The sequence below is a fragment of the Hemicordylus capensis genome, chromosome 2 (assembly GCF_027244095.1).
Source record: "Hemicordylus capensis ecotype Gifberg chromosome 2, rHemCap1.1.pri, whole genome shotgun sequence".
Taxonomy (NCBI): domain Eukaryota; kingdom Metazoa; phylum Chordata; class Lepidosauria; order Squamata; family Cordylidae; genus Hemicordylus; species Hemicordylus capensis.
The window spans coordinates 60,402,753-60,427,702 of record NC_069658.1 but is presented as its reverse complement, the minus strand read 5'-3'; the positions used below and the strand labels follow the sequence as shown (position 1 = coordinate 60,427,702).

The 24,950-nt window shown below is 44.0% G+C and overlaps 1 protein-coding gene and 1 long non-coding RNA gene across 15 annotated transcripts in view; one reads left to right on the top strand and one right to left on the bottom strand.

Annotated features, from left to right (window-relative positions):
• Positions 1-714: 714 nt before the first annotated feature.
• On the bottom strand, positions 715-19,933 carry LOC128342884 (uncharacterized). Of its 3 annotated transcripts, XR_008315233.1 has the most exons (5): positions 16,752-19,933; positions 16,295-16,336; positions 4,969-5,038; positions 2,954-3,108; positions 715-1,722 (listed from the first exon to the last, which is right to left on the bottom strand). It is a non-coding gene; the product is annotated as an uncharacterized LOC128342884 (long non-coding RNA). The 3 variants fall into 3 exon arrangements; XR_008315235.1 differs by lacking the exon at positions 2,954-3,108; XR_008315234.1 differs by lacking the exons at positions 2,954-3,108; positions 16,752-19,933 and having other exon boundaries at positions 16,295-16,602.
• ARRDC3 (arrestin domain containing 3) overlaps positions 19,909-24,950 on the top strand; it is a 124,638-nt gene continuing 119,596 nt past the window's right edge. For 9 of the 12 annotated variants that reach the window (XR_008315229.1, XR_008315226.1, XR_008315223.1 and 6 more), the window contains exon 1: positions 19,909-20,474. Coding sequence is in view for 2 of the 12 variants with exons in the window: in XM_053290951.1 (XP_053146926.1) it covers positions 20,195-20,474 (280 nt within the window). In the remaining 10 variants the exon portion in view is untranslated. Of the gene's footprint in view, positions 20,475-22,614; positions 22,748-23,810; positions 24,915-24,950 lie in introns of those variants that run through there. The other 3 variants (XM_053290953.1, XM_053290952.1, XM_053290954.1) reach the window with 3 other exon arrangements.

The following is a 24,950-nucleotide window of genomic DNA, read 5'->3' as shown; positions in this document are numbered from 1 at the left end:
TGTTTATATTTACTCAGCAAAGAGCAAGGCTCAATGCTCAGGAATTCTCGGTCTCTTTCCACAACATAATTGACCTCTGTGACCGCTTTGTTAATACAGGATGTTATACAGTACTGGTCAACCATATATAGTAGAAGAAAGGGGAGCAATGTGTGGGGATTATTACTTAGCAATTGCATTACTAATACATATGTCTCACTTACACAACCAGATTGCAGGGGTTTGCATGAATAGCATTTGCATTATTTGATTCTGTAAGCGCTTCATTGATATTACTAGTGTTCTGAAGCCCGTTATAATAACGGGCGCTAGCCTTTTCCTCTCCCCTTTACTGTTTGTTTGTTTTTTAAATGCAGCCTCCGCCGCTGCCTCTGAAGTCCCACCCTCCCTCCCTCCCAGCTTCCAAAACCACCTTACCCTGTCCCGTTACAGTTGAGCAAAGAAAGTCCAAAATTGAGGAGGGAGAAAGGAGCTCTCAAGCAGTGCTCCTCCCTCTGCAAAGGCTCTGCCCGAACTGGCGCTTGGGACTGAAAGGACGCCTCTTGCGTCCTTTCGGCCCCAAGCGCCAGTTCGGGCAGAGCCTTTGAAGAGGGAGGAGCACTGCTTGAGAGCTCCCCTCTCCCTCCTAAATTTAGGACTTTCTTTGTTCAACTGTAATAGGACAGGGTAAGGTGGTTTTGGAAGCTGGGAGGGAGGGAGGGTGGGATTTCGGAGGCAGCGGCGGAGGCTGTATTTTTGCTTTTCTGTTTACTTCGGCCTTCGCTCGGCCCCCGGTCCCGGCCTCCGTCTCCCTGCGGCGGTCTGGGCCTCCGCCGCCATTCCCCCTCCCGCCACCCACCGCGGCCCGTGTCTCCGGCCAGGGCGGCCACCCAGGGCTCCGGCGGGCCCGCCACCCACCGCCGCGGCGGCCCGCGGCTCCAGCGGGCCCGCCACCCGCCGCCGCCCGCAGCTCTGGCCAGGTCCTCCGCTCCCTGGGGCCTCTCCCTTGTCGCCGCGGGTGTCCTCTGGGCAAGGCGGCGGCGGCCAGTGTTCGCCGGCGCCGCTCACCCTGCTTTTTCGGGGCGGCCGCTTCTGGCCGCCCAAGATGGCCACCGGGTGCCGGCCGTCGTGTCTCCCTTGCCCTGATCTGCGCCTGCGCTTTGCGCAGGCGCAGAACAGGCCAGGGAGGCACGAACACACGCCTTGGTGTCCGTCCACGGACGGACACCAAGGCTTTTATTAGAGAGGATTAGCATTGTGGCTAATGCCTAATGATTATCAAAAACAGCAGCACCTTAAAGATTTATTGTGGCATAAACTTTTGTGTCTGCTTTGTTAGATGCATGAGGTGTCATCCTCAGCTGAGTTCAGTATTGTAAAATTCTGTTTTTAATCTCTCGTCTTCCCTCTCCCCACTCTCCATCTCAAAACTGTCTCAATTTCTGTTCTGGTTTTACTTTTTAAAGTGTAGAGTTGTTAATGTATCTGTTCTATTGTAGAAGTATTGAGAGCCACTTTAGGGATTCTGGTTAAAAACAAAACTAAATAAATTCCTGGTACATCAGTATTAAAGCAAAAACAAAGCCCCCCACATTAAGAAAGTTTTGTTTCTCTGCATATGGCCCTCTCATGGTTCTCTCACACAGGGCACTTCAGTCTTCCACGAAGGGGGCAATCCAGATGAATCAGGAGCAGGTCCTAGTTGATCACTGGTTATCGGGTACTGCCTCTCCCAGCTGGTCCCTGGCAATGAATTAACAACAAAAAATGGCTGTCACCATCAAACCCCCACTTGTGAAACCTCTCTGAGACGTATCCAGCCATTATTACTAATTAAGACAGACTGATGCAGACATCAGCCTATATGAACTTCTTCCATGTAAACAACTAACTAGAATGTTGATAAAGAAAAGCCTCAGTAAACAATGTTTATGGCCACTGTCTCTGTCAGTACACAGAATGCTCACCTGTGGACCATTGCTACATCTCAACTAGCAAATTCTTATTTCTGTGAAAGCATCTGTTCCAAGCTACCAGATCTTGGGACGGATTCTAGAAAAGTGATTCTAAATGTAGCATCTCTATTGGGCACCCTAATTTTGAACTGAACAAAACCCCTAAACTAGAATACTGTCATTATGTTCTCAGTATTCCAAATACGGCCACAACATAGTTTTGTATAAGGGCATTATAATATTAGCAGTTTTATTTTCAATCCACTTCCTAATGATCCCTAGCATGGAAGTGGCCTTTTTCACAGCTGCCACACATTGAGCTGATACTATGAGAGAGCTGTCCACAAGGACCCCAAGATTCCTCTCCTGGCCAGGCGCGGGCCATGAACGCACCTCCGGGGGCGGCGGCAGGTGGCTTCTTTACGTGTAAACGGAGCTGGTGCTCCGTGCCGCCAAGCAGCCCCCACGGCAGGGAATCGCCTCCGCCACTCACCTGGCTCCCACGGAGGCGAGCCCCCACCAGCAGTCAGGTGAGTGGAGGAGGTGATTCCCCGCCGCGGGGGCTGCTGGACTGCACGGAGCACTGGCTCCATTTACACTTGAAGAAGCTGCCCGCTGCCACCGCCCCCCCCCCACACCCCCAGAGGTGCATTCACAGCCCACACCTGCTCCTGGCCAGTCACTGACAGCTCAGATCCCATCAGCATATATGTGAAGTTGGGGGGTTTTGCCCCAATATGCATCCCTTTACACTTGCTAACACTGAACTGCATTTGCCATTTTATTTATCTACCACCTGAAATGTGTTGCCCACTGCCCCGGTTTGGAGAGATCCTTTTGGAGCTCCTCACAATCTGTTATGGATTTCACTTCCCTAAATAGTTCGGTGTCATCTGCAGATTTGGCCACCTTGCTGCTTACCCCAGTTTCTAGATCATTTATGACTAAATTAAAAAGCACTGGTCTCAGTACAGATCCCTGGGGAACCCCACTTATTTTCCTCCATTTAAAGAACTGACCATTTTAGAGAAGTTTCATCTTCTGAAGTTCAAAATGTCTGTGTTAGACTTCCTTGGGATTCTCTCCTCACATGTAATTGATTACTCCAAGGAAAACATGAGCACAGGAACCAAGGTTTTCAGGCTGCAAGGTACTTGTCAACAGTTTGCATGCACTGCATGGGATTACAGTGCAGAGAGAATCAGACAGCAGGTCTCCTGCTTCCTCCTTCCCAGTCTGGCTTACTCAATTCTCTTTCTCCCCAGTCAGACTCATTTCTAGGACATGAATATAAATCTCAGCAGCTGAAAATGTCCTAGAAGCAAAGGCCAGCATGCATGTGCCAGAACTGGGATATCTTGAGGGGAAACAGGGGAAAGAAGCTGGCCACTTCCTTACCCCTATGTTGTTGTTGTTTTCAACAAGCCTATAGGGTCGCTAACATCATTAGATACCCTATTGGATCAAACAATATCCCCATTAATGAAACAGATGTGCACAACTTTTGAACCTTCATGTTTAACTCTTCACAGAGTGCTTGATAAGCCTCCTGTTTTTGCTGCCTGACTCAAATTTATTTATTTATTTATTGTTACATTTATATCCCGCTCTTCCTCCAAGGAGCCCAGAGCGGTGTACTACATACTTGAGTGGTTGGTACGAATCATCTTAAGTGGCGCAGCATGGAAATGCTTGACTAACAAACAGAAAGTTGCCGGTTTGAATCCCCACTGGTACTATATCGGGCAGCAGCGATATAGGAAGATGCAGAAAGGCATCATCTCATACTGTGCGGGAGGAGGCAATGGCAAACCCCTCCTGTATTCTACCAAAAGAAAACCACAGGGCTTTATAGGCGCCAGGCGAAATTGACTTGACGGCACAATTTACCTGTAGGCAGCATGCAGTTTAGTGAGGCTATTCACACGTGCAAAGGAAACCAGGCTAAGGGACTGCAGCCAGGTTTTCCCTGAGCATATGAACTGCCAGGAGTTGTGTGGCGCATGGCTGTTAGCCCGTTTAATTGCCCCCCATCTTAAACAAAGTTAATGGAGCAAGCGCTCCACTAACCCTGTTTAGTTGATCGTGAGTCACCACAGCACGGCTCTGCAGTGACTTGCAAGTAGACCCCTGACCAAGAGGCTACAACAAGCCTCCCAGGTTTGGGGGTCTCCCCAGAAGGCCCACACACTTGCGCAGGCCATCCTGGAATCTATCCCCACTGCCCCTACCAGCTCCATGATGGAAACGGTAGTTGTGTGGGTAGCCGATCCGGCTGCCCAGGGGGAGCGCCCTGCTCATCGCACGGGGCATCCTGGGACTTCTGGGTGGCCCCCAATCCCCACCGCCCCTACCGGCTCCATGACAGAGCGGGTAGTCGTGTGGGCAGCCAAACCAGTTGCCCACAGTGAGCCTCCCTGCTGAGGCTCTTGTGTGTAGAGCCTCAGTGGATCAGAAGTTATAAAGACCTGGCAAACAAACAAATGGGAAACCTGCGAAATTTTGCCAATACATTTTACACGATTGTCTTCTTTAATGTTGTTATACAATTACAAATTATACTCTTTCCAACAAATCAGAGGGTTATGCATTTTACATTGTAACAATATTAGCAAACACATAGAACACTGACCATTTCCTAAACATGTGAATAAGCGCGGAACACTGACCATGTGCAGGCAATGTACTTCCAGGTAAACCACTCAGCCTGCTAATCTCCATGGCAGGCTGCCTAGCTTCCTTGTCTGTAGATAGGCTTTTGGGAAAACCACTCAGTTGGCTGTAAGAGCAGCAAGCTGAGCAGCTTTCTTAAGATACTAGTTGTTGTTTTTTGAAAAGTTGAAACCAAAGAAAAAATGATCCACTAGTAAAATTTCAGTTGGAATTAGTCATTAATAATTTAATCTGGATGTTGCCCACGGTCATGAACTAACTGAATATCATTTGGCAAATTGCTGCACCTTCAGTTCCCCATTTGTAGAATTGTTGCATAATTTGATCTTATGCTCATTCATTTGGAAGCAAAATACATCACCTTCACTGGAGTTTGCTTCTTAGTACATGATTTAAATTTAGGAATCTATCTTCCAGCATTATGAAGGAATCTGAGAAAAGCAAATGATGAGTTATGTTGTGCTCAGAACAGAATTATACTTCTGAAATAGAGATGTAAATTTTATATCTATATCTATATCTATCTATATATATAGCTGTTCTATGATGTGACAGCAGGTGGCAATATAAACAATCAATAAAATGCCTTAATGTTGATTTTAAGTAATATGAAATCTTTTTAATGTCTTATTCAGAAACTAAATAACTTCTTAATGTAGATAATATTGTTACTATTTGCAGTTTCTATATACACTTTATTCTATCACAATGAGTATCCCAACACAGTGTACAATGAAATAGTGGAATAACTTTGAAAGAAAAGAAAAGAAATATCAGCAGTTTACCACAAGGTGGCATGAAAACATTAAAAAAGAAATGCAGAGAATTTTTTTTAAAAGATGTATGTAGAAATAATGGTGTCATCAACACTATTATGAAAGATAGTTGAAAGGTGATTTGTGGACCGAGATGAATCTGAGATGTCCACCTTGGTGTGGAATCACACAATCATGCTAATATTAGTAACCCACATTAAACTTTGATTCAAATGATTGTGTGAGCCAGGCCAGTAGAGTTTATGTAGGAGGTGTTCTATACAGTCAAGCAAACCATTCTCCATTAGTGGTTCAATTTATGCACAAAGCTTGCCCAAGTCAATTTTCTGGCTATTGTATGATATCCTATTCTCATGTAACAAATTGATGGGGTGGGGAGGATAGGTTTGTTCCTATTTGTCCCACTTTCTATTAATGCTGGCTTGATTCTGATCTTAAAATTATTTCTGCATTAGGGTCAGGATGAAGGAGCTCACAGCCTTCAAATTATTTAATTAATTGGAAGGAAAAGTTGACAAAATGGTGGTATCAAGACACACAATTTTGAAGGAAGGTACATGAACTATGCACAACACAAGAAAATCAAATATGTATTCATTGCATAGGTAAAGATAAAGTATGTCATTGAGTTGGTGTCGACTCTGGAGACCACAGAGCCCTGTGATTGTCTTTGGTAGAATACAGGAGGGGTTTACCATTGCCATAGCCCATGGAATATGAGATTATGCCTTTCAGCATCTTTCCTATATCGCTGCTGACCAATATAGGTGTTTCCCATAATCTGGGAAACATACCAGTGGGGATTTGAACCGGCAACCTCTGGCTTGCTAAGTCAAGTCATTTTCCCGCTGCACACACAAAAATCCTGTCATATCAAAATACTCTGAGAATGGCTTCAGTTGTTACACAGAAATGAGGAAAGCATATTACAGATGACTCAAATATCTGCTTTTCGTGCCTGCAGTGCAATATCTGATGGGGGAAGTTGCGCATCTCACTTGTGAAGAAATGTATGGGCAGGCAACAGATGCCAAGACGGCTCACACATCTCCCCAAGGGGAGAATGCACACCCTTCCCCTTTGGACATTATTGTCTATTTATATCAGAGGTGGGTATTAGGTAGCTCAGAGTTTCTGCTATCTCCTGGAAGTTTTTCAAACCCAGCTTTTAGTTCTCATCTCCTCTGGAATGGATGTGTGCATTCACATATTTATTTATTTATTTATTTATCTATCTGATTTCTATACCGCCCTTCCAAAAATGGCTCAGAGTTGTTCACACAGAGAAATAACAAATAAATAAGATAAACAAAATGGATCCCTGTCCCCAAAGGGCTCACAATCTAAAAAGAAACGTAAGACAGTCACCAGCAACAGTCACTGGAAGTACTGTGCTGGAGGTGGATAGGGCCAGTTACTCTCTGACTCAGTATATGGCAGCTTCCTATGTTCCTATGTGCCTCTTTGCCAAGTTAGCAGGGGTCAAATTTACCCCATATCTGCCAAATTTACCCCGAAGTTATTGCGAACTATCAGGGAGAACTTCACACACAATTTGGGATTTTCATCGCACATTAGAGTTTAGGCAGATGTATATCAAGGTTTTAAAAAATCACTTTTTGCATCATTTGGGGGAGAAACCAAACCCACAGAAAAGCCTTGCAGAAAAGCCGTGGCAAAGCCTGCTGTCTGGGAAGGCTCCAGGGCTTACTTGAAGTAGCTCTCTAGCAGTTCAAGCTTGCTTCTCCCACTCTTCCTTTCCAGCTAATATTAAAATTTTGATTGTCTGGCTGTGTGAGGGTATGGCCAGGCCATTCTAAATCTCTCTCTCCAAGTAATCAGGATTGTTTTTACTTTCTCTGCCATTACTTTCTCTCTTCCTTCTCCTACAAAGTAACCTTTTTTTTTCTTTTTTCTTTTTTTTTTTGCTCCCCTGCTGTTCTGCAGCAACTTTCTTCAGAAATTCTGGGGATTTAATGTTAAAAATCGCTTATTCTACATAAATGTTCATACAAACTGCTATTTTGCCATTTTGTGTTGCCATTTTGTAGCTGACTTCACCTCACCAAGGTGCTATTTTGTGCTGGCTGCTTCCAAGGCTCTGGCTAAAAACAAAACAAAACAAAACCCTTCGGGAGTCTTAAGTTAGCCCATCCCTGATTTACATAATGCCATTCAAGTGCATGGCACTTTACAAGAAGTGAGAAGGCAGGTCACAGCTCACAATCTAAAAAACTGTTGGAAACACAACTTATGCCAAAAGCCTAAAAAATGAATGCATGAATCTCTTTTCCCCAATCCAGCATGTGTGAAGCTACTCTTACAGAATCAGTGGCACCAGATATGTAGGGTTTTTTGTTTTTGTTTTGCTAATCATACTATAATCCTAGAGTTATCACTATTTGTAGGTGCTACATAATAGGGGGATTCGTATGTTACCAGAGCAAAGGGTCACAGTATTAAAGTGATGTGGGAGCTGCTTCAGTGTAACTGGATCCCACAGTCTTTCACTTATGTTTATACAAAATTAACCATGCCACTTCCCAAACCTCTGTGGTTCCTTTTTACAGACATGACCAAAGCAGTGCGGTTTCCAGTCGTGACAAAGAAGTGGCCCCCAGGGGTGTAGCTATAATTGAGCGAAAGGGTTCAAAGAACACGGGCCCCCAGCTCCTGAGGGCCCTCCAGCTCCATCCCTCCCTATTTTCTTCATTGTCTCCCTCACTCTAGGGTGCCGCCAGAGATTGGGATGAACACGGGCCCCCTCTACCCTAGCTACGCCCCTGGTGGCCCCAACACAGCTTCTTTAAGGTGCAAATGGGCTATAGGTTCCCTCTCTTTCAAGAGATCCACAGATTACAGGCTGAAGTTAGTCCTTCCATTGGACCTCACATAATATATGGGAATACTACATTTCTTAATCACATCCTCCTTATAGGCCTGGTAACTTAGGAACTGATATCTGTCATTCTCTAAGGCACTTAGAAAAACCAACTTGGAACCAAACCAAATATGAGAATGCTAAGCCCAAAACCAAACAAGTGTGGATTTATTTTACCAGCATTTCAGTTTAGGCACTACTCAAATGGAAGCCTGTTAAATTTAGTTTGAACTGCAGATGCTACCATCCTTATGCTCTTGTAAAACAGAGTCACCTTCTCATCAGCCTAATCTGGCTAGTTTGGATTGTTTTTGCTGCATCCTGAGAGATAGCACCAATATCTTGCTAGGCTTCCGTTGCCCAAGGCCTACCTCAGCTGTTTCTAGAAATGCATTCTAAAATTAGTTCCTACAGGAGTCAGGAAACTAAAACTCAGCCTGTCCTCAGCCAATGCAACTTGGATCTTTTGCCAATTGATTTTCCAGGTCCAATGTTCCACTTCTGCTCTCCTCCATACCATTGCATCAAGAAGACAATAGAGTTAGACTTAAACTTTAAATAAATTTAAATCATATTAACACAGAAGAATTATGGTTTACGTTTAATACAAAAAGCATCCCACCCACCCCAGGAACTATAGGCTGCAAGCCCACTGAACTCTACTGAATATATGAAGCTGTGTCATACTGAGTCAGGCCATTGGCCATCTAGTCCACTTTGTCTACTCTGACGGTAGCTCTCCAGGGCGTCGATTAGAGGTCTTCCCAATACAGGCTACCCAATTCCTGCCTACCCCTCACTTTAAAAACAAACTAACTGCTAGGAAGTGAACTTGGACCACTGAGCTATGCAAAATATGTGCTGGACCACTGAGCTTTGGCCTCTTCCAAGTGGGATTAACTTCTGAATAAACATGCATAAAAGTGGAACTTGAAGTAGCAGACCCAAATATAAGATCAACAATTCAGATGAGATGAAGCCCAGCACACATGCTAAGGTCGGGATTGTGATAAGAGCACACCCATCTGACATCACCAGAGGAGGTCCCAATGCACTTTGGGCGCATTCCTTAATTGTGGGAGGGAGGTATTCATCTGATTCACCTCTCTACACACATTTACCTACTTAAACAGGTATTTGGAGCACATGTAGAAGAGCAATTCAGATCACATGACTGAAGGACCAAAAGTGCACTGGGAAGTCCACTGGTGACATCAGGGTGATCACGTCCCCAATTTTATTGCATGTGCTGGTGGATGATTGTCCAAACAAGTCCATTTAGCTAATAATCAATTCCTGCACAAAAGGATAAAGTCTATATCGCATCATAATTTCCAGGCAGAAATATACATTTACAACCTTGAGGGCTGTTATTCAACAGATGCAACTTCTACTATCATGAAGGTGAAAAAGCTACACCCCTGATACAATGAAATGCTACACAATGAAATGTGAAGAAACAATTTACTGGCCAGTACTTTATTTTCTGTGAAGCCACGCTAGTACTGAACAAACACAAACAGTACAGTATGAGTATGACCTATTAGCTCCTATAGCTGTCAGAACTTGTCAATAGGATTAACTCTCAACCAAAAAACCTTTTATTGTGCAAAAAAGAAAAAAGAAAAACTAAAAGCTGGTAAACATAAAAACATAAGACGTTTGGGTGTAACACTCCATCCTCTGTTAAATAAACAAATGAGCACAGATGAAAACCTCCTTTCTCCAGCTGTTAAATTCCGTAGACCTGATAACACTGTTCCATCCTGGAGGAGATATAGAATGAAGTGCAACCTAAACATTGAATGTTATATATTGTACCTTTCTTTCCACAGTTTCCTTCCCCCTGTTCACAGATTTCACAATCTTGTACATCACATCTCCTATCATACAATCTAGAGTTGACTAAGAGTTGTTTATTTGTCATTGTTAGTGCTGTACAAACCACATTCACCTTAATTCCCTGTCTTTCCAAGATTCTCTCGGTTTGCCATGTAAATCTATCAGTCATGAATGGTATTTTAAGAACAGGCAAACCCTCTTTCCCAACTCTTTGAAATAGGCAGTTCATACCCATTCTTCCCAATTAGATTTTCAGCTTTCTCTCTAGATTCCTTTTGATGTTCAATTGTTTAGACATCCTCTGTCCTCTTTATCACATTTTTCATAGTTTGTATTTTCACTATGTTGGGGTGTGCTTATTGATTCTTTAATAAAATGTCCTTTTTGGCTGATTTTCTGTACCATTTGGCCTCTAAATGATTATTTCTTAATTTTATTTCCATATCTAGAAAACAAAGCCAGCCCTCCTCACTTGGGTTTTCCCTCGTCTTATACTCCCTCCCTTATTCTATTTCTCAAATATTTCATCTGCCTGCTTTTCAGTAGAAGTAATAATAATCAACTCATCTATGTACCTTATATACAAAATCACATCAGAATTGATGCTCCTCATCTCAATGGTATTCATATATGAAATAGCCGGTAAAGGTGCTAGTCTATTTCCCATTGCTAGCCCCTGTCTTTGCACATAGTACTTTCCATCATATTTAAAGGTGTTACATTGCAGGCATACAGTAATCATTGCATTAATATTTGGTTAGTAACTGGTTTCAGTATCATCAGCTAAATGAAGTTTACAAGAAGGATCTTAAAGTTGGATTTGAGGACCAAATGTCAAGATTCGAGAAGGAATTGTGTGAAAATGATGAAAAATTAATTTCTAAGATGTAGAAGTTGTCGCTTTTAGAGGAGACAAGAGATGAAGTTGTTAAAACAACTATGATAAAATGGGCTCAAGATGTGGGTCATAATATAGAGATGGCAGCTTGGGAAACATGGAAAACTGATTTAAAGTTCACTGCATGTTATACTCTAAAAGAAAATTATTATAAGATGATGTACAGGTGGTATTTGACACCAAAAAAATTAGCATTAATGTATTAAAATGTTCCAAACAAATGTTGGAAATGTGGACAATGTGAAGGAACCTTTTTTCATATGTGGTGGTCATGCGGGAAGGCAAAGGCCTTTTGGGATATGATATATAATGAGTTGAAGAAAAAAATTTAAATGACATTTCCTAAGAGGCCAGAATCCTTCCTGCTGGGAATAACACAAGGAGAGTTCTCCAGAAGAAACTTAACATTTTTTTATGTATGCAACCACGGCGGCTAGAATAGTATATGCGCAGAAATTGAAAGATAATAAAATGCCCTCAAAAGAAGATTGGTTGATAAAAATTTTGGAATATGCTGAGATGGCAAAACTTACAGCACTTATAAGGGATGAAAACTTGGAATGTTTTAAAGAAGGTTGGGAGCCATTCTTACTTTATTTAAAGAACTATTTTTCAAATATGGATCTTTCAGCAGGGTTTGAGATTTAGTAATAACAGCTGGTTGGGTAGGGTAAAATCGAGTTTGCAATGTGGACTATATGTGTTTTGAATTATTATAGCAATGGTAGATTTGTAGAGCTAATATAAACCGCGCAGATTGGTGAGCGGGAAGTCAATATTTACTTAATTAAATATAATTTTGCTTGTTAAGATATTGTAAAAACCAATAAAAAAATTTGAAATGCTAATCATTGCATTAATATCATTAATTGAAAAACCATATTTGTCAATGACATCACTATTCTCTTCCAATAACCATATAAGACTCTGCCTTACCCCTTCATTATCTACATTTGTGTACAATGCCTCAACATCAAAACTTTCAAAATTGACCTCCTCCTCCCCGTTCCGAGTTCCATGTAAAGCCTCCAATAACTGCTTAGTATTTTGTAAATGTTCAGGTACACAATCCAAAAGTGGTGATAATATAGTTACAATCAACCAACTAAGTCGGTCTGCAGGGACATCAAAACCTGAAATTATTGGTCTAACTTTGTTTCTGCCTGTACATTTGGTCCAGGACTCCATACACCCCACCCCCGCCGCCTCTTTTATGAGTTTTCACTAACAATACAGGATACTGAGGAAGATTATTGTCAATGAGCTCTTAAAACCTTCTACAATTTTTTTGCTTTTCACAAACACCTTGCCAAGTTGTCTTCACATTAAGGCAATTATTAATAAAATCTCCCTTCTCTGCTTTCCTATAAATAGTCTCATCAGCCAAATGTAAGACAGGGAATTAAGGTGAATGTGGTTTCCCTGAAAGACAGGGAATTAAGGTGAATGCGGTTTGTACAGCGCCAATGACAATTAAACAACTCTTAGTCAACTCTAGATTGTAAGATAGGAGATGTGATGTACAAGATTGTGAAATCTGTGAACAGGGAGAAGGAAACTGTGGAAAGAAAGGTACAATATATGACATTAAATGTTTAGGTTGCACTACATTCTATATTGGGGAATCTGATAGATCATTGAAAGATAGATATAAAGAACATCTAGCAGATATGAGGCATTGTGCACAGAGAATGAAACCCTGGTCATTGCAAATGAGGATTAAGCATGAAGGTCAAATGGTACCTACTAAAATATCATCTATTTGGGGGATTGAAAGGAACCTACATAGAAGTAAAATCAAGGAAGCATTATTTATAGAGAAATTGAGACCTGACATTAATGCGCGGGGGTGGGGGGCGGCGCTGGCCAATGCCATAAAGTTTATTCACCTCTGAGAGGAACCAGGCGATTACCCTTTCTCTTCCCACTCCACTCATTATCTCTCCTCCAGTCATGGAATAGAGTGTTATCAGGTCTACGGAATTTAACAGCTGGGGAAAGGAGGTTTTCATCTGTGCTCATTTGTTTATTTAACTGAGGATGGTGTGTTACACCGAAACGTCTTATGTTTTTATGTTTACCAGCTTTTGGTTTTTCTTCCCCCCCCTGCAATAAAAGGTCTTTTGGTTGAGAGCTGGAGTTAATATGTTCATTGCATCGCCATATAGACTTAAACAATATGATTAATCTTAAATATCAGATGCGGGTTAGGGTGGTTTCACTTGCAAACGGGGCCACACTCCTCATTTGACAGCAAATACTGGCCAGCGCTGCTTTCAGTGTGGCCAAGAGCGGTTCTCCCTGCATTTAAACTAAGTAGGTGGCTACTCACTAAAGGCCAGGCTAAAAATATACGCTTTAGGGCTCTTTTAAAGTCTGTTAAAACTCTAATATCCATAAGTAGCACATTCCAGAGCCCAGGAGCGACAATAAAGAAGGCCCAATCCTGGATCGCCACCAGGAGAGCTGGAGGCAGCCAGAGACGGGCCTCTCATAATGACCTTAAAGTGCAGTGGGGATCATACTGACGAAGGCGATCTCTCAGGTAACCTGACTCTAAGCCATTTGGGGCTTCAAAAGTAATCACCAGTACTTTGTATTTTGCCTGGAAACATATCGGCAGCCAGTGCAGCTGTTTTAAAACAGGCATGATATGGTCCCTCGAAGAAACCCGAGACCAAACTGGCTGCTGCATTTTGAACTAACTGCAATTTCCAAATGACATACAAAGGCAGCCCCACGTACAGTGCATTGCAGTTGTCAAGCCAAGAAGTTACCAATGAGTGCACCACCACATTTTCAGATTATTATCTTCAAAGAATGGATGCAGCTGTCGTACTGAAATTGATAGAAAGTGCTCCTGCCATAGCCTCCACCTGAGACACCACGGTGAGGCCTGGGTCCAGAAGCACTCCCAAGCTACGTACCTGTTCCTTTAGGGGGAGTGCAACCCTATCTAGAACAGGAAGTTCTATCACATCCCTCGAATTATCACCTCATCATTAGTACTTCCATCTTGTTTGGATTCAGCTTCAATTTATTACCCCTCATCCATCTCATTACTGCCTGAAGGCAGGAATTTAGGGGAGCAATGCCATTTCCTGATGATGATGTCATGGAGAAATAGATTTGGGTGTCATCAGCATATTGATAACATTCTGCTCCAAATCCCTAATGATCTCACCCAGCAGTTTCATGACATCTCTTTGCATGTCATGTGACCAAGCCAATGTCACATGAAGAACATTGGATCCCCTCCACTGCTCAATGATCTCTGCCCAGCACTTGGTTACAGATGTAAGGCAAATATTGGACATTCTCCACCCAACACTGGCAGGTTCAAACACAGAAAATAGCAGAAGTACCAGTGAGTGCCAAGAGCACACCCTCTCTGAGAACCACTGCTTCCCTCCTACTTACTTTCCAGGAGTTACGCAAAGTCACCCATAGGGAACTACTTCTCACTCCCAAATATGGAAAAAGTCAGCTGGGGTCTTGCTTTGTTGAGGACAAAGAACAATTTGTGGGCCAAATAACATTTAAAATATTTATACATAAATTCATAATATAGTTCTTAGCACATTTGATGATAATAATAAAATTATGTTCTGTAGGCATAGAACCTTTAAGTCAGTACATGTTGTCTATGCAAATTCTACCAATTTTAATGAATATGAATATTTATATACCACTTTTCAACAAAAGTTCCCAAAGCCATTTATACAGATATAAACAAACAAACAAAATAGCTCCCTGTCCCCAAAGGGCTCACAGCCTAAAAAAAGAAAAATAAGTTAGACCCCAGCAACAGCCACTGGAGGGATGCTGTGCTGGGGATGGATAGGGATAGTTGCTCTCCCCCTGCTAAATAAAAAGAATCACCACTTTTAAAAGGTTCCTCTTTGCTCAGTTAGAAGGGGACAAGGGACAAATGAGGTATACTTTATATGGGTATATCCACTACTCCTACCACAAGATGGCAGAGACACAAAAAGTATCACACAGCAGTGCTGGAATTTCCACCAGGCTTTACTGCAAGTTTACTGTGAGGCTTTACTGAGAGTTGGAAGTTGCCCCCCCAAAACCAATGCACAAAGTGGATTTTTAAAACCCTGGATATAAATCAGGCTGCACTCTAACGTGCAATGAAAAACCTGAATTGTGTGTGAAATGTTCCCCGATAGCTCGCAGGGACTTCGGGGAGAATTTGGCCCATATGTGAACGCACACCCTCCATTCCGGAGGAGATGCGAGCTAAAAGCCCTGTAGGTGTCAACTGTCAACCAAGAGAAAACTGGGATAACTCATTTGCCCAAATAACCTGCAGAGGTAACTGCAGAAATAATTCTATGTGCCTAAACTATATTTTACAGCTCAACCCTAAACATGTTTACTCAGAAATAAGTCCCACTGAGTTCAAATGAACTAAATTTCCTCTTATATGTGTTTAGAGTTGCAGTATAATTCTAAGCATGTAAATTCAAGAGGCTTCTGATGCAAATATATGACAGTAAAGCGCAGAGGGGAAATGACTTGACTAGCAATCCAGAGGTGACCGGTTCGAATCCCCACTGGTATGTTTCCCAGACTATGAGAAACACCTATATCAGGCAACAGTGATATAGGAAGATGCTGAAAGGCATCATTTCATACTGCGCGGGAGATGGCAATGGTAACTCCCCTCTGTATTCTACAAAGACAAGCACAGGGCTCTGTGGTCAGCAGGAGTTGACACCGACTCGACGACACACTTTACCATTATGCCCCACTGAACTTAGTGGGCTTAGTTCAGAGTAAACACTAAATATTTAGTTGGACAACAAAGCAATAAATCTCAACATAAATTAGTATGTCCAGTATAGAACATTTAAGTTATATTTATAAACTCACTGAAATGCTGAGTTCACCTAGCCATGAACAAGACAATGGGGAACAAATGATTTGAGAATAAATTGCCAGAAGATCAAAACAGTTAATAGGCAGAGATTACACCAGAAAGCATGACAAGTAGGAACAGTTATGTGTATGCAGTGATTAAAAACTTTACACACTTTTAGATGTGGATATCAACTATGGCACACAAGGTATATGTTAGTGAAAGCAATAGTCTACCATCCCTTTTCAGTGTGAACCTGTACTTGTTGAAAAGTCCCATTATGTTCAATGGCGCTTATTCCCAGGAAAATGTACATAGGATTATGGCATCAATGGTGTTTTTTTTTAAACAGACTTAAATAGACTGTGTGTTCCTTGTTCATATATAGCACATTTCATTTAAAAAAATACTCACATGGAATCAGTTGTCTCCAGCACATTAGGATTTTTTAAAAGCCTGCACAGGACAGAGAAATTGTAATGATAGTAACAGAAATCACTGAAGAATTGAGATTCTTTCATAGCCCAATAGTCTCAATAGGAAAGCCGCCCCTGGAGATTTAAGCATATTTCCTTTATATAGCTGGTAAAGTTTGCAGGTGTCTTTGGGAGTTCACGGTACCAACAAAATCCCCCTCTGCCTTAAAAGGATAATTTCCAAATGTAGCAGTTTCTTTTTTAAAACACACACATACACCTCCAACAAAAGTAAATAGAAGGCAAAGCAGAAGAAACCCCCCCCCCCCACCCCCCACTGCCTCTGTTGAGTTCTGTGTCTCCCTCTAGGAAAGACACTGATCCTTTCCCTACTTCCCAGTTAATTTTATTCCTGGTTCATTAAAGTGTTTTTGAAAAGCAAAGTATTTGCTTACTGCAATGAAACACACTGCTCTGAATTATCCAGATCAGAACAGCCATGGAAAAACACCTCCCCTGCCTCCTTTAAACCCTTGCACTCCATTCCAGCACTTTGGGATTTTTAAGCCCTTGGAAGCTCTTGTAGTCAACCTGCTGCAGAGAAAGAGCATTACCTCTCTAGCTTTGAACCCCCAGGAGCTCAAAGTGACCAGATCACATTCATCATATAACCAATCCCGTCAGAATCTGACACTCCATTATGCACTAAAACTGTTTCACACTAGATGAAAAAGGAAAACAAAATATTTTGGTTAACTCCTAACACTAGCCTAATAGTCCATCAGAGTACTTACACGGCAGATTGGATTTCCAGGATCTCAGCACCCCTTTTAAAATCCCCACCCCGAATTCCTTGATCTCTCTAGGGATGACAGACATTGGGGGACCTGAAGGATAAGGAAGCCTTGACTTCCCTTTGCATAAGCTAGTGACAGCCACCCCTATCTGGCTTGCATCATCTGACTGAAGGAAAGCTTCCTCCCCACTCGCTTGGGGGAGCTTGAAAAAACATTTCTGAATGCATGTTGGTTGTCTGTTTGTTTTCCATCTATAGCTGGACCAAGACTTGGATGAGATTCTGCCTCCAGTACTCGGATGGACTATTAGATAGGTGTTAGGAGTTAGCCAAAATGTTTTGTTTCCCCTTTTATGCTTGAACTCTTTCCTCTAGCAACCCAATTCCTTGTTCTGTCTTTTTAAATAAAAAGTTATTATAAAGGAAATGCTGGGGGGGGGGGGAATTCAGGGAGGTTCTCTCTCCTACCTGCCTGCCACTCTTCCTGATTAGAAGATAGGAGGGGTGGGGAGAGAGCCTGGCAAGGTCTCTCTTCATGGTGACAGAGGAGCTTCTCCTTGCTGTGCCCCAAGTTGGAATAAATGAGGAGGTGAAAAATCCCAGAAAAGGCGAAGACTGTACTCTGAGAGGAGAAACTCTAGAAAGCTGGGAGGGTTGGGGGCAGCTCAGGGCAAGTGGGGGTGTGGGGCCCTGGGGAAGAGAGGCAACAGCAGCACAGAGACAGGGGCACTGACAGAGATCCCTGCCTGGAATCTCCCGCTTCCCACCTCTGCCACCTGGAGCACTGCACCCACCCAGCAACCGTCCACCAGACAACCCTGCGGCCTGCTCTGGTTTGCCGAGCAGAGCATGCCATGCCGCGGGGGCCCAGCTCAGTTGGAGGGCAACCACTTTGACAGGTGGGAGCCGCACTCCAAGTCAGTGGCAGTGAGAAATAGGTGTACCACCACTGCTGGCACACTCAGGCCACCACGGCAGCCACCCTCCAACTCAGCCAGCCCTGTGGCGTGCTCTGGTTTGCCAAGCAGAGCATGCCAGAGGACTTGGCCGCATTGGAGGGCAGCTGCTATGACAGATGGAATAGGCAATCTGGGGCAGTGGTGGTGGGGGGAACATCCACTCTGCCGCCTGCCACAGCAGACACCCTCCGGCTCAGCCATCCCCACAGCACACTCTGGTTTGCCGAGTAGAACATGCCGCAGGGCCCAGCCAAGTTGGAGGGCAGCTGTTGCGATAAGCAGGAGCTACGCTTTGGATTGGTAGCTGTGGGAAATAACCGTGCCGCTGTCCTGGCATTTCCCGCCCGCCGGCCGCAGCAGCCACCCTCTTACCCACTGCACACTCCAGTTTGCTGAGAAGAGTGTACCTCAGGGCTCGGCCAAGTTGGAGGGCAGCCACTACGACAGGCAGGGAGGAGCAGCACTTTGGGCTAGCAGGAATGGGAAATCTCCACACCATCACCACTGGTGGACCACAGCTTCTGCCTGCTGCAGCAGTTGTGCTCTGGCTCAGCAAGCCTCAGGGGACACTGTGATTCCACTGCAAGGTTCGGGGGCGGGGAGCTGCTGTGAAAGAGCCATGCTCTGGACCAGTGGTGATGGGAAAGATCAGTGCCACAGCAGCAGAGGTGGACCTAAAGGGCTTTGGAGCTGCTGTTGCCCCCTTGCTGCAAGTTAAGCATCATCCCCCTACACTCGCACACAACACACGCAGTATTTTTGGGGTAATTGAGGGCACAAACAACTGAACTCACAAGCATGTAAGAATACAAAACAGTTATATTTATGCAAACATGCATTAACAGAAACATTTCAACATGCAACTTAACATATTCCTATCCCACATTTTTCTTTCCCCCTAAAACACCCATCACAGGTCACAATCGCATTTCGCCGCCCAGTGCAGTGCTGCAACCACATTGCCCAAGACAGACTAAAGAGAATTTGGTGGTGAGGGGTGGGCAAGGGGTGTGGAAGCCCTGTACCTTGCCCCAAAGTCCAGAGATAAAAGCACCTCTGTGCAGCAGCCACCCTCTGACTCTGCCATCCCTGAGGCACGCTGTTTTCTGAGAAGAGCGTAGGATGGCAGCATTGGAGAGTAGCTGCTGCAACAGGCAGGAACCGCACTCTGGACAGGCAGGATCTGTAGGCTGCAGCCACTGGGGGAGTGCAGCTCCCACTGCAGCAGCCACCCTCCAACACAGCCAGCCTTACAGCATGCTCTAGTCTAGTTTGCCGAGCAAGAGCACCGTGCTCTGGCTGGCAGCGTTGTAGGGCCTGGCAGAGTTGGAGGGCAAGTTGCTGCGACAGGCAGGAACCAGGCTTTGGGCTGGTGATGGGGAGAAATCTTCACACCGCGGGCAAAGCACAGCCCTCGCCAGATGCAGGCAGCAGCCCCATCGTTCACTTGCTCTGGGGAGCGGGAGAGTCCTGCCTGGAATCTCCTTGCCGCTGATGTGGGGCTGGGGGAACACGGAGCAATGCCCCACTTGTGACTTGCCCCTCCCGCAAGGCCAATGCCCCCATCACCCCTAAGATCGGCACTGTTCCCACTCGCTCTTTCATCAGTCTTGTTTTCACAATAAAGCAACAATCTTCTTCTTGTTCTTCTGCGGCTGCTGTCTTCTAAGCTGTGGAACGTCTTCCTCGAGGTTAGCTTTCCACACAGGCAAGGAAGGTACAGCAAGACCTGCGTTGCTAGCCGTCAAGGAGTGCTGCTCTCTTACGCCTACTGTACGAGAGGCAAGAAGCCCAAGCGCCACGCATGCGCGCTGGGGTTGTTTTTCACAAAGCTCTTAAAGTGAGCTGGCAGAGACCGGCCGCTTGTCTTTGTAAGGAGACCACAGAGCTGGAGAGCAGCTGCGAGCAGCATCTAGCCTCGTTACTTTTTAAGCAATCCCAATGAAGTGCTTGTAGCGAATACACTGATCCTGCCTGCAATCTTTTTCGCAAGGCAGAGAAATTGATCAGTGTCAAGTCAAGATCACAATTTTATATGAGATCTTGACTTTTCTTCCCCCCCTTTTTTCGTACAGTATATTTTTATAGACTTTGTTATAAATATATATATATACATACATATATATATATTTATATAACCAACATGGTGCTGGGGAAGGTGAAGAGTTTGACAATAAGCTTTGACTGTCTTAATGACAGCAATGTCCCCGTCTATTCCAGCGGGGACACAGTCTCAGGAAGGGTGAATTTAGAAGTTACTGGGGAAATTAGAGTCAAATCGCTTAAAATCCATGCAAGAGGACATGCAAAAGTACGCTGGACTGAATCTAGAAATGCTGGATCCAACACTGCCTATACACAGAACTACACTGAAGAAGTAGAATATTTCAATCATAAGGATATCTTAATTGGGCACGAAAGAGGTAAGTATGGATTTTAATCCATTTCTCTCTCTCTCTTGATTACTGCAGTCTAGATTATTATGCACTTTGATCCTAAAGATGGTTACTCAGAAGTAAGTCCCACTGGGTGCAATGGAACTTACTCGCCAGCAAATGTGCTTAAGATTGCAACCTCAGATGTATAGCTATTTAAATCCATGATGTATATGTGGAAATAAAAAGATGACCCCCTTATGAGATTTAGCTATGATCATGGTGAATCTGCAAAGTGCTTTCAGGAAAGTCTTTATCCAACTACCCTATCAACAGTACATCCAATTTATAGGATTTTTTAAAAAAATGTTTTAGGGTGTTGCACTGGATACAGCTAAAACGATTAATTTCCTTTCAAATTAATACTGTTGGGGGGGATTTAGCTAGTAGGTGATATAGTCTTCTCTTCAGGATGGAGAATTGTTAGGAGAGAAAGGGTTCCCTGCGGTTTATTTTGACACTTGCTTTCAGCACCCCACGTGTAGGTCCGCATTCCCTTTTACTTAAGCTTGGGAAAGTTAGTAAATTAGCCGTGTTCTTCTGTAATGCTTCTGTCAGCTAGACAGATGTAAAAATGTATTGGGGGAGACCCCCATTTAGATGAATGCATTATTGAATTAGAGCATCGTTTCTAAGTTGGGGAGTTCTGCTCTCAATTGAAATCTACTGCTCCAATGCAAAGAATTCTGCAAATGAAGCGCAATTTCCGCACGATAAATGCGGGCAAACGTTATCAAGGGTCTTCATACTGTTAATCTATTGTTTAAATGGTATCAATGGGGAAGTATAGGAGACTCTAAGGTTGTTTTTCTGAAGTTTCCACCCTTTGTTAGAAGCGGTTCAATCCTGTTTGGGACCAGTACAGAAGAGAAGGGAGGGGGTGCTCCTTCTCCTCACAGCAGATTGGTTATACGCGTCAGGTGGTGGCGATGACTTAATTCCTAGCACAAGAAAATGTTAAAACTGGTTATGTAATTTTGGCTTGCTCTTTTTATAAATGTGTGTATATGCAGCAGATTTACTGCAGATACGGAAGGAGTTTTACAGGAGCGTTTAGGCTCTCGCTTATTAATATTTTGTATTTATACTTATGAGCCAAGCTACAGTATAGCAAAGCTTCCAAAGCGAAGTCTTTTTCTTGCAGAGTGCAGTGCACATATGGTATTATTGGGAAGCTAGAGAAAAGCAAAATTTGATTGCAGAGCCTTAGATGCATAAAAAATGTTTAATTGAGCAGTCGTGCAAAGTACAAACCCTTCCCCTACTATTTGCAGTCTAACGCTGCTCCCCAGTCTCTGCATCATCCAGGCAGCTTTGGAAAAAGAGAAGGCTGCAAATAAAATAAGCAACTATTTCAATACTTTCTCAGAAAGCAGGATGGAGTTTGCACCTGCTAATATTGTAACTGCATTCCAAGACCCAGTAACGGTTCTGTGTCTTTATTTGGAAGAAACAAAAGACAAGGGGTGACCTAAGGTTTTGAGGCTCAGGCCATTTTCGACCTGAATTTGCCAAGGCCCTAAATGAGCTTTCTCCCTCTGTGAATTGGCTGCGCTCATTCACCTTTTCTCCCCTGTGCCACCATAGACGGCGAGCAACTTGCCTGGCTGTAACCCCCAGTACCACCAATTCAAGCAAGCAGAGGCGTTTCAATGACTTAACTGTGTGGAGGAGGCAGCAGCAGGCAGGCACCTCTCAGCCTAGCATGTTAACAGAAGCCACGCCTGCCGCTCACGCAATCATTGGCCCGGTGGGGTTTGTTAGCCTGTTGCTAAGGCAATGCCAGCCCTTGATTGGGAGGTGAGCCTAAAGGGAGCGAGGAGGGGAAAGAGCTAAGAAGCAAGCCGCTTCTAGTTTCTGGAACCCTAATCGGTACTCTGCTGCAGGCAGCGTGCGGCGCTGTAGGTGGCTGCTTTCTTGCATCGCCTTTATGGACTCTAGGTAGTTCTCGTTGCAGGCGCCCCTTTGTCGCTTTTTAGGATCGACCCTGCAGTCTTAGCTTTTCCTGGCAAGGAAGTCTTTCTAAATGGACCTGCACACTGAATTTCCCTCCCATCCCATTGCAGCGAGAGCCTGATCCCGCACCTACAGCTGCACCCTGTGAGCCAGGCTTCAAGGTTCTTCACTGCTCTTCTCCCCAACAATGTGGCAACATAGGTTGCGACCTGAACAGCGCGGGGGGGGGATTCCGCGAGCGCGCACTTTCTTGACGAGCTTTGACGACCCTTGCGCAGTTCAGTGGGGCTTCCATCCACCCTTAAGTAAGCATGCATTGGATTGCGGAACTTGATGGATGGTTGCCGCCGCCACGTTTTTCCATTCGTGGCTGTACATGTGTTGGACGCACATCAGCCTGGGGCTTTGGTAGCGGGCGTTGTGCTCATCGTGACGTACAATTGAAAACTTAGGCTGCTCTTTGGAAGTCAAATCTCCCGTCTCCACCCCCTGGCTTTTCTCAAATTCGCTGTCCCCAAAACAGTGTCAGTTTGAGAACAAATAAGGAGCAGGGCATTTTGCCCTAATGGCATGCCATGCACCCATTACTTTGGTGTTGCGCCTCAAAAACCCAGCATTAGAAGTAACTGGTTAGTCTAATGCCTGCAAGCCTAAACACACTCAAAGCCCGAACCCATGCGAAAGAATTATGCGCGTCGGGCTGCACCTAGGGATTTGCAGGTGCTCGAGACATTGTCAGATACGAATATAAGAATTCTTTATATTCCTTAAAGGACGATCTCTTACTGCAGGAGCTTCGCTTCCCAATAAAACGCAATGGTTTTCCTTACTTCCCGCCACGAAATGCATGTAGAAGAAGAGAAGCCAGCGTGGTGTAGCAGCTAGAGTGCTGGACTAGGACGGGGAGACCCGAGTTCAAATCCCATAAAACAAGCTGGGTGACTCTGGGCCAGTCACTTCTCTTTCAGCCTAACCTACTTCACAGGGTTGTTGTGAGGAGAAACCTAAGTATGTAGTACACCGCTCTGGGCTCCTTGGAAGAAGAGCGGGATCTAAAATGTAAAAATAAATAAATAAAAATGTATGAGGTGCGGGGCTTGGAGATTCCCGCATCACGCTTATTTGCAGTCTCCCCATACAGCATCAAGCTTCCTACCAATGCACTGAGTTTTGCAAGCGAGGAACCCGCTTCTTTCCTCCTCAGTCTTTTCGCTCCCCTCCCCCACTGTGTTTTATTCAATTGTGGCGAGTGGCCCGTGCCTTTTGTCACGTTTCAAGTGGAAAGCCAAAAGGGAATTACCAAAGCATGCCATGCCAGCACAGGAGACCGGAAGCCGAAGGAAAAGGAGCGGCTTCCCCCTCCCTTCCCCTACTACGCCTACGACTAGCAAGTTGGGTTGCGCTGCTGAGCAAATACGCTGGCTGGGGAAGTGCAATGTATACTGTATGCATATGAGCGGCTGGCTGGGGATCTGCTCGCGCCGGTTTAGTCCGGTCCTCTCCTGCTTGAGTCTAGTCTGTGATTGACAGCTCAGCACTTGTTTACCACAGCTTGGCTGCTGCTCCTCTTGCTGGGGCTGAAGGGAAACTGCTGAGCTGGCAGAAAGAAAGAGAAGGAGAAATAGAAAGAACGGGAAGATTTTGTTAAAACAGAATGGAACAAAAGTCTAGTCTTTATTTAAAATAAAATAAATAAAAAAACACGCACACACCAAAACCTTACAAGCACAGGCTCCTGCTCAATTTCTTTTTTAAAATGGGGCTTTAAAAAAACCAAACAAACAGTAATGGTGCACACTGAAGACGTCTATGAATCTATCCCACAGGCAGATATAGAGTATTGGGAGCGGGGGGGGGGGGGTGGATGCCTGCAATTTGACTTTTAATTTTGTATTTTGCGAGTAATACCAGAACTGAGGACTACCTCTGCTAAACAAAAAAGTGCCCTCTTCACTTTGCCTGTATAATTTCAAGGGCATTAGTACAGCATGTATTTGTATTACTGTAATTTTAGTATAACATGTATTTACATTACTGTAAATTCTAGGTTCAACAATTGTCCATATTTTTGTGACAACGTTTAGAACACATTCTGCTATGACATCTCCCCCCTCCCCATTTTGAGGATTTTCTAATTTTATAGGAATTGCTGTACAAGCCTTGCATTCTTAAGACGGTATCAAAGAATAAGGAGGACAGTGAAGGTCAACCTGTGAAACAAACCTTACTTCTCCTTTTCTCTGTGTCCCGTCTTGCCATTAGCTGTCAATCTGAACAATTTGTGAGACTTGGCCATTCTGAGACATTTTATTGTAGTGAATTTAGTAACTTGTCATCTTAAGGACATTTTGAAATTAGACTATTAACAGGGCAAAATCATTTTATAGTTTAGTGTGTTTGTAATACACCATTTACTTGAAATAATTTACTTGAAAGTAAATTATGTTGGTTTAATGGGACATACTGGATAAGGTATGTGGATAAATTTCATCTTGTTTAATACTACTG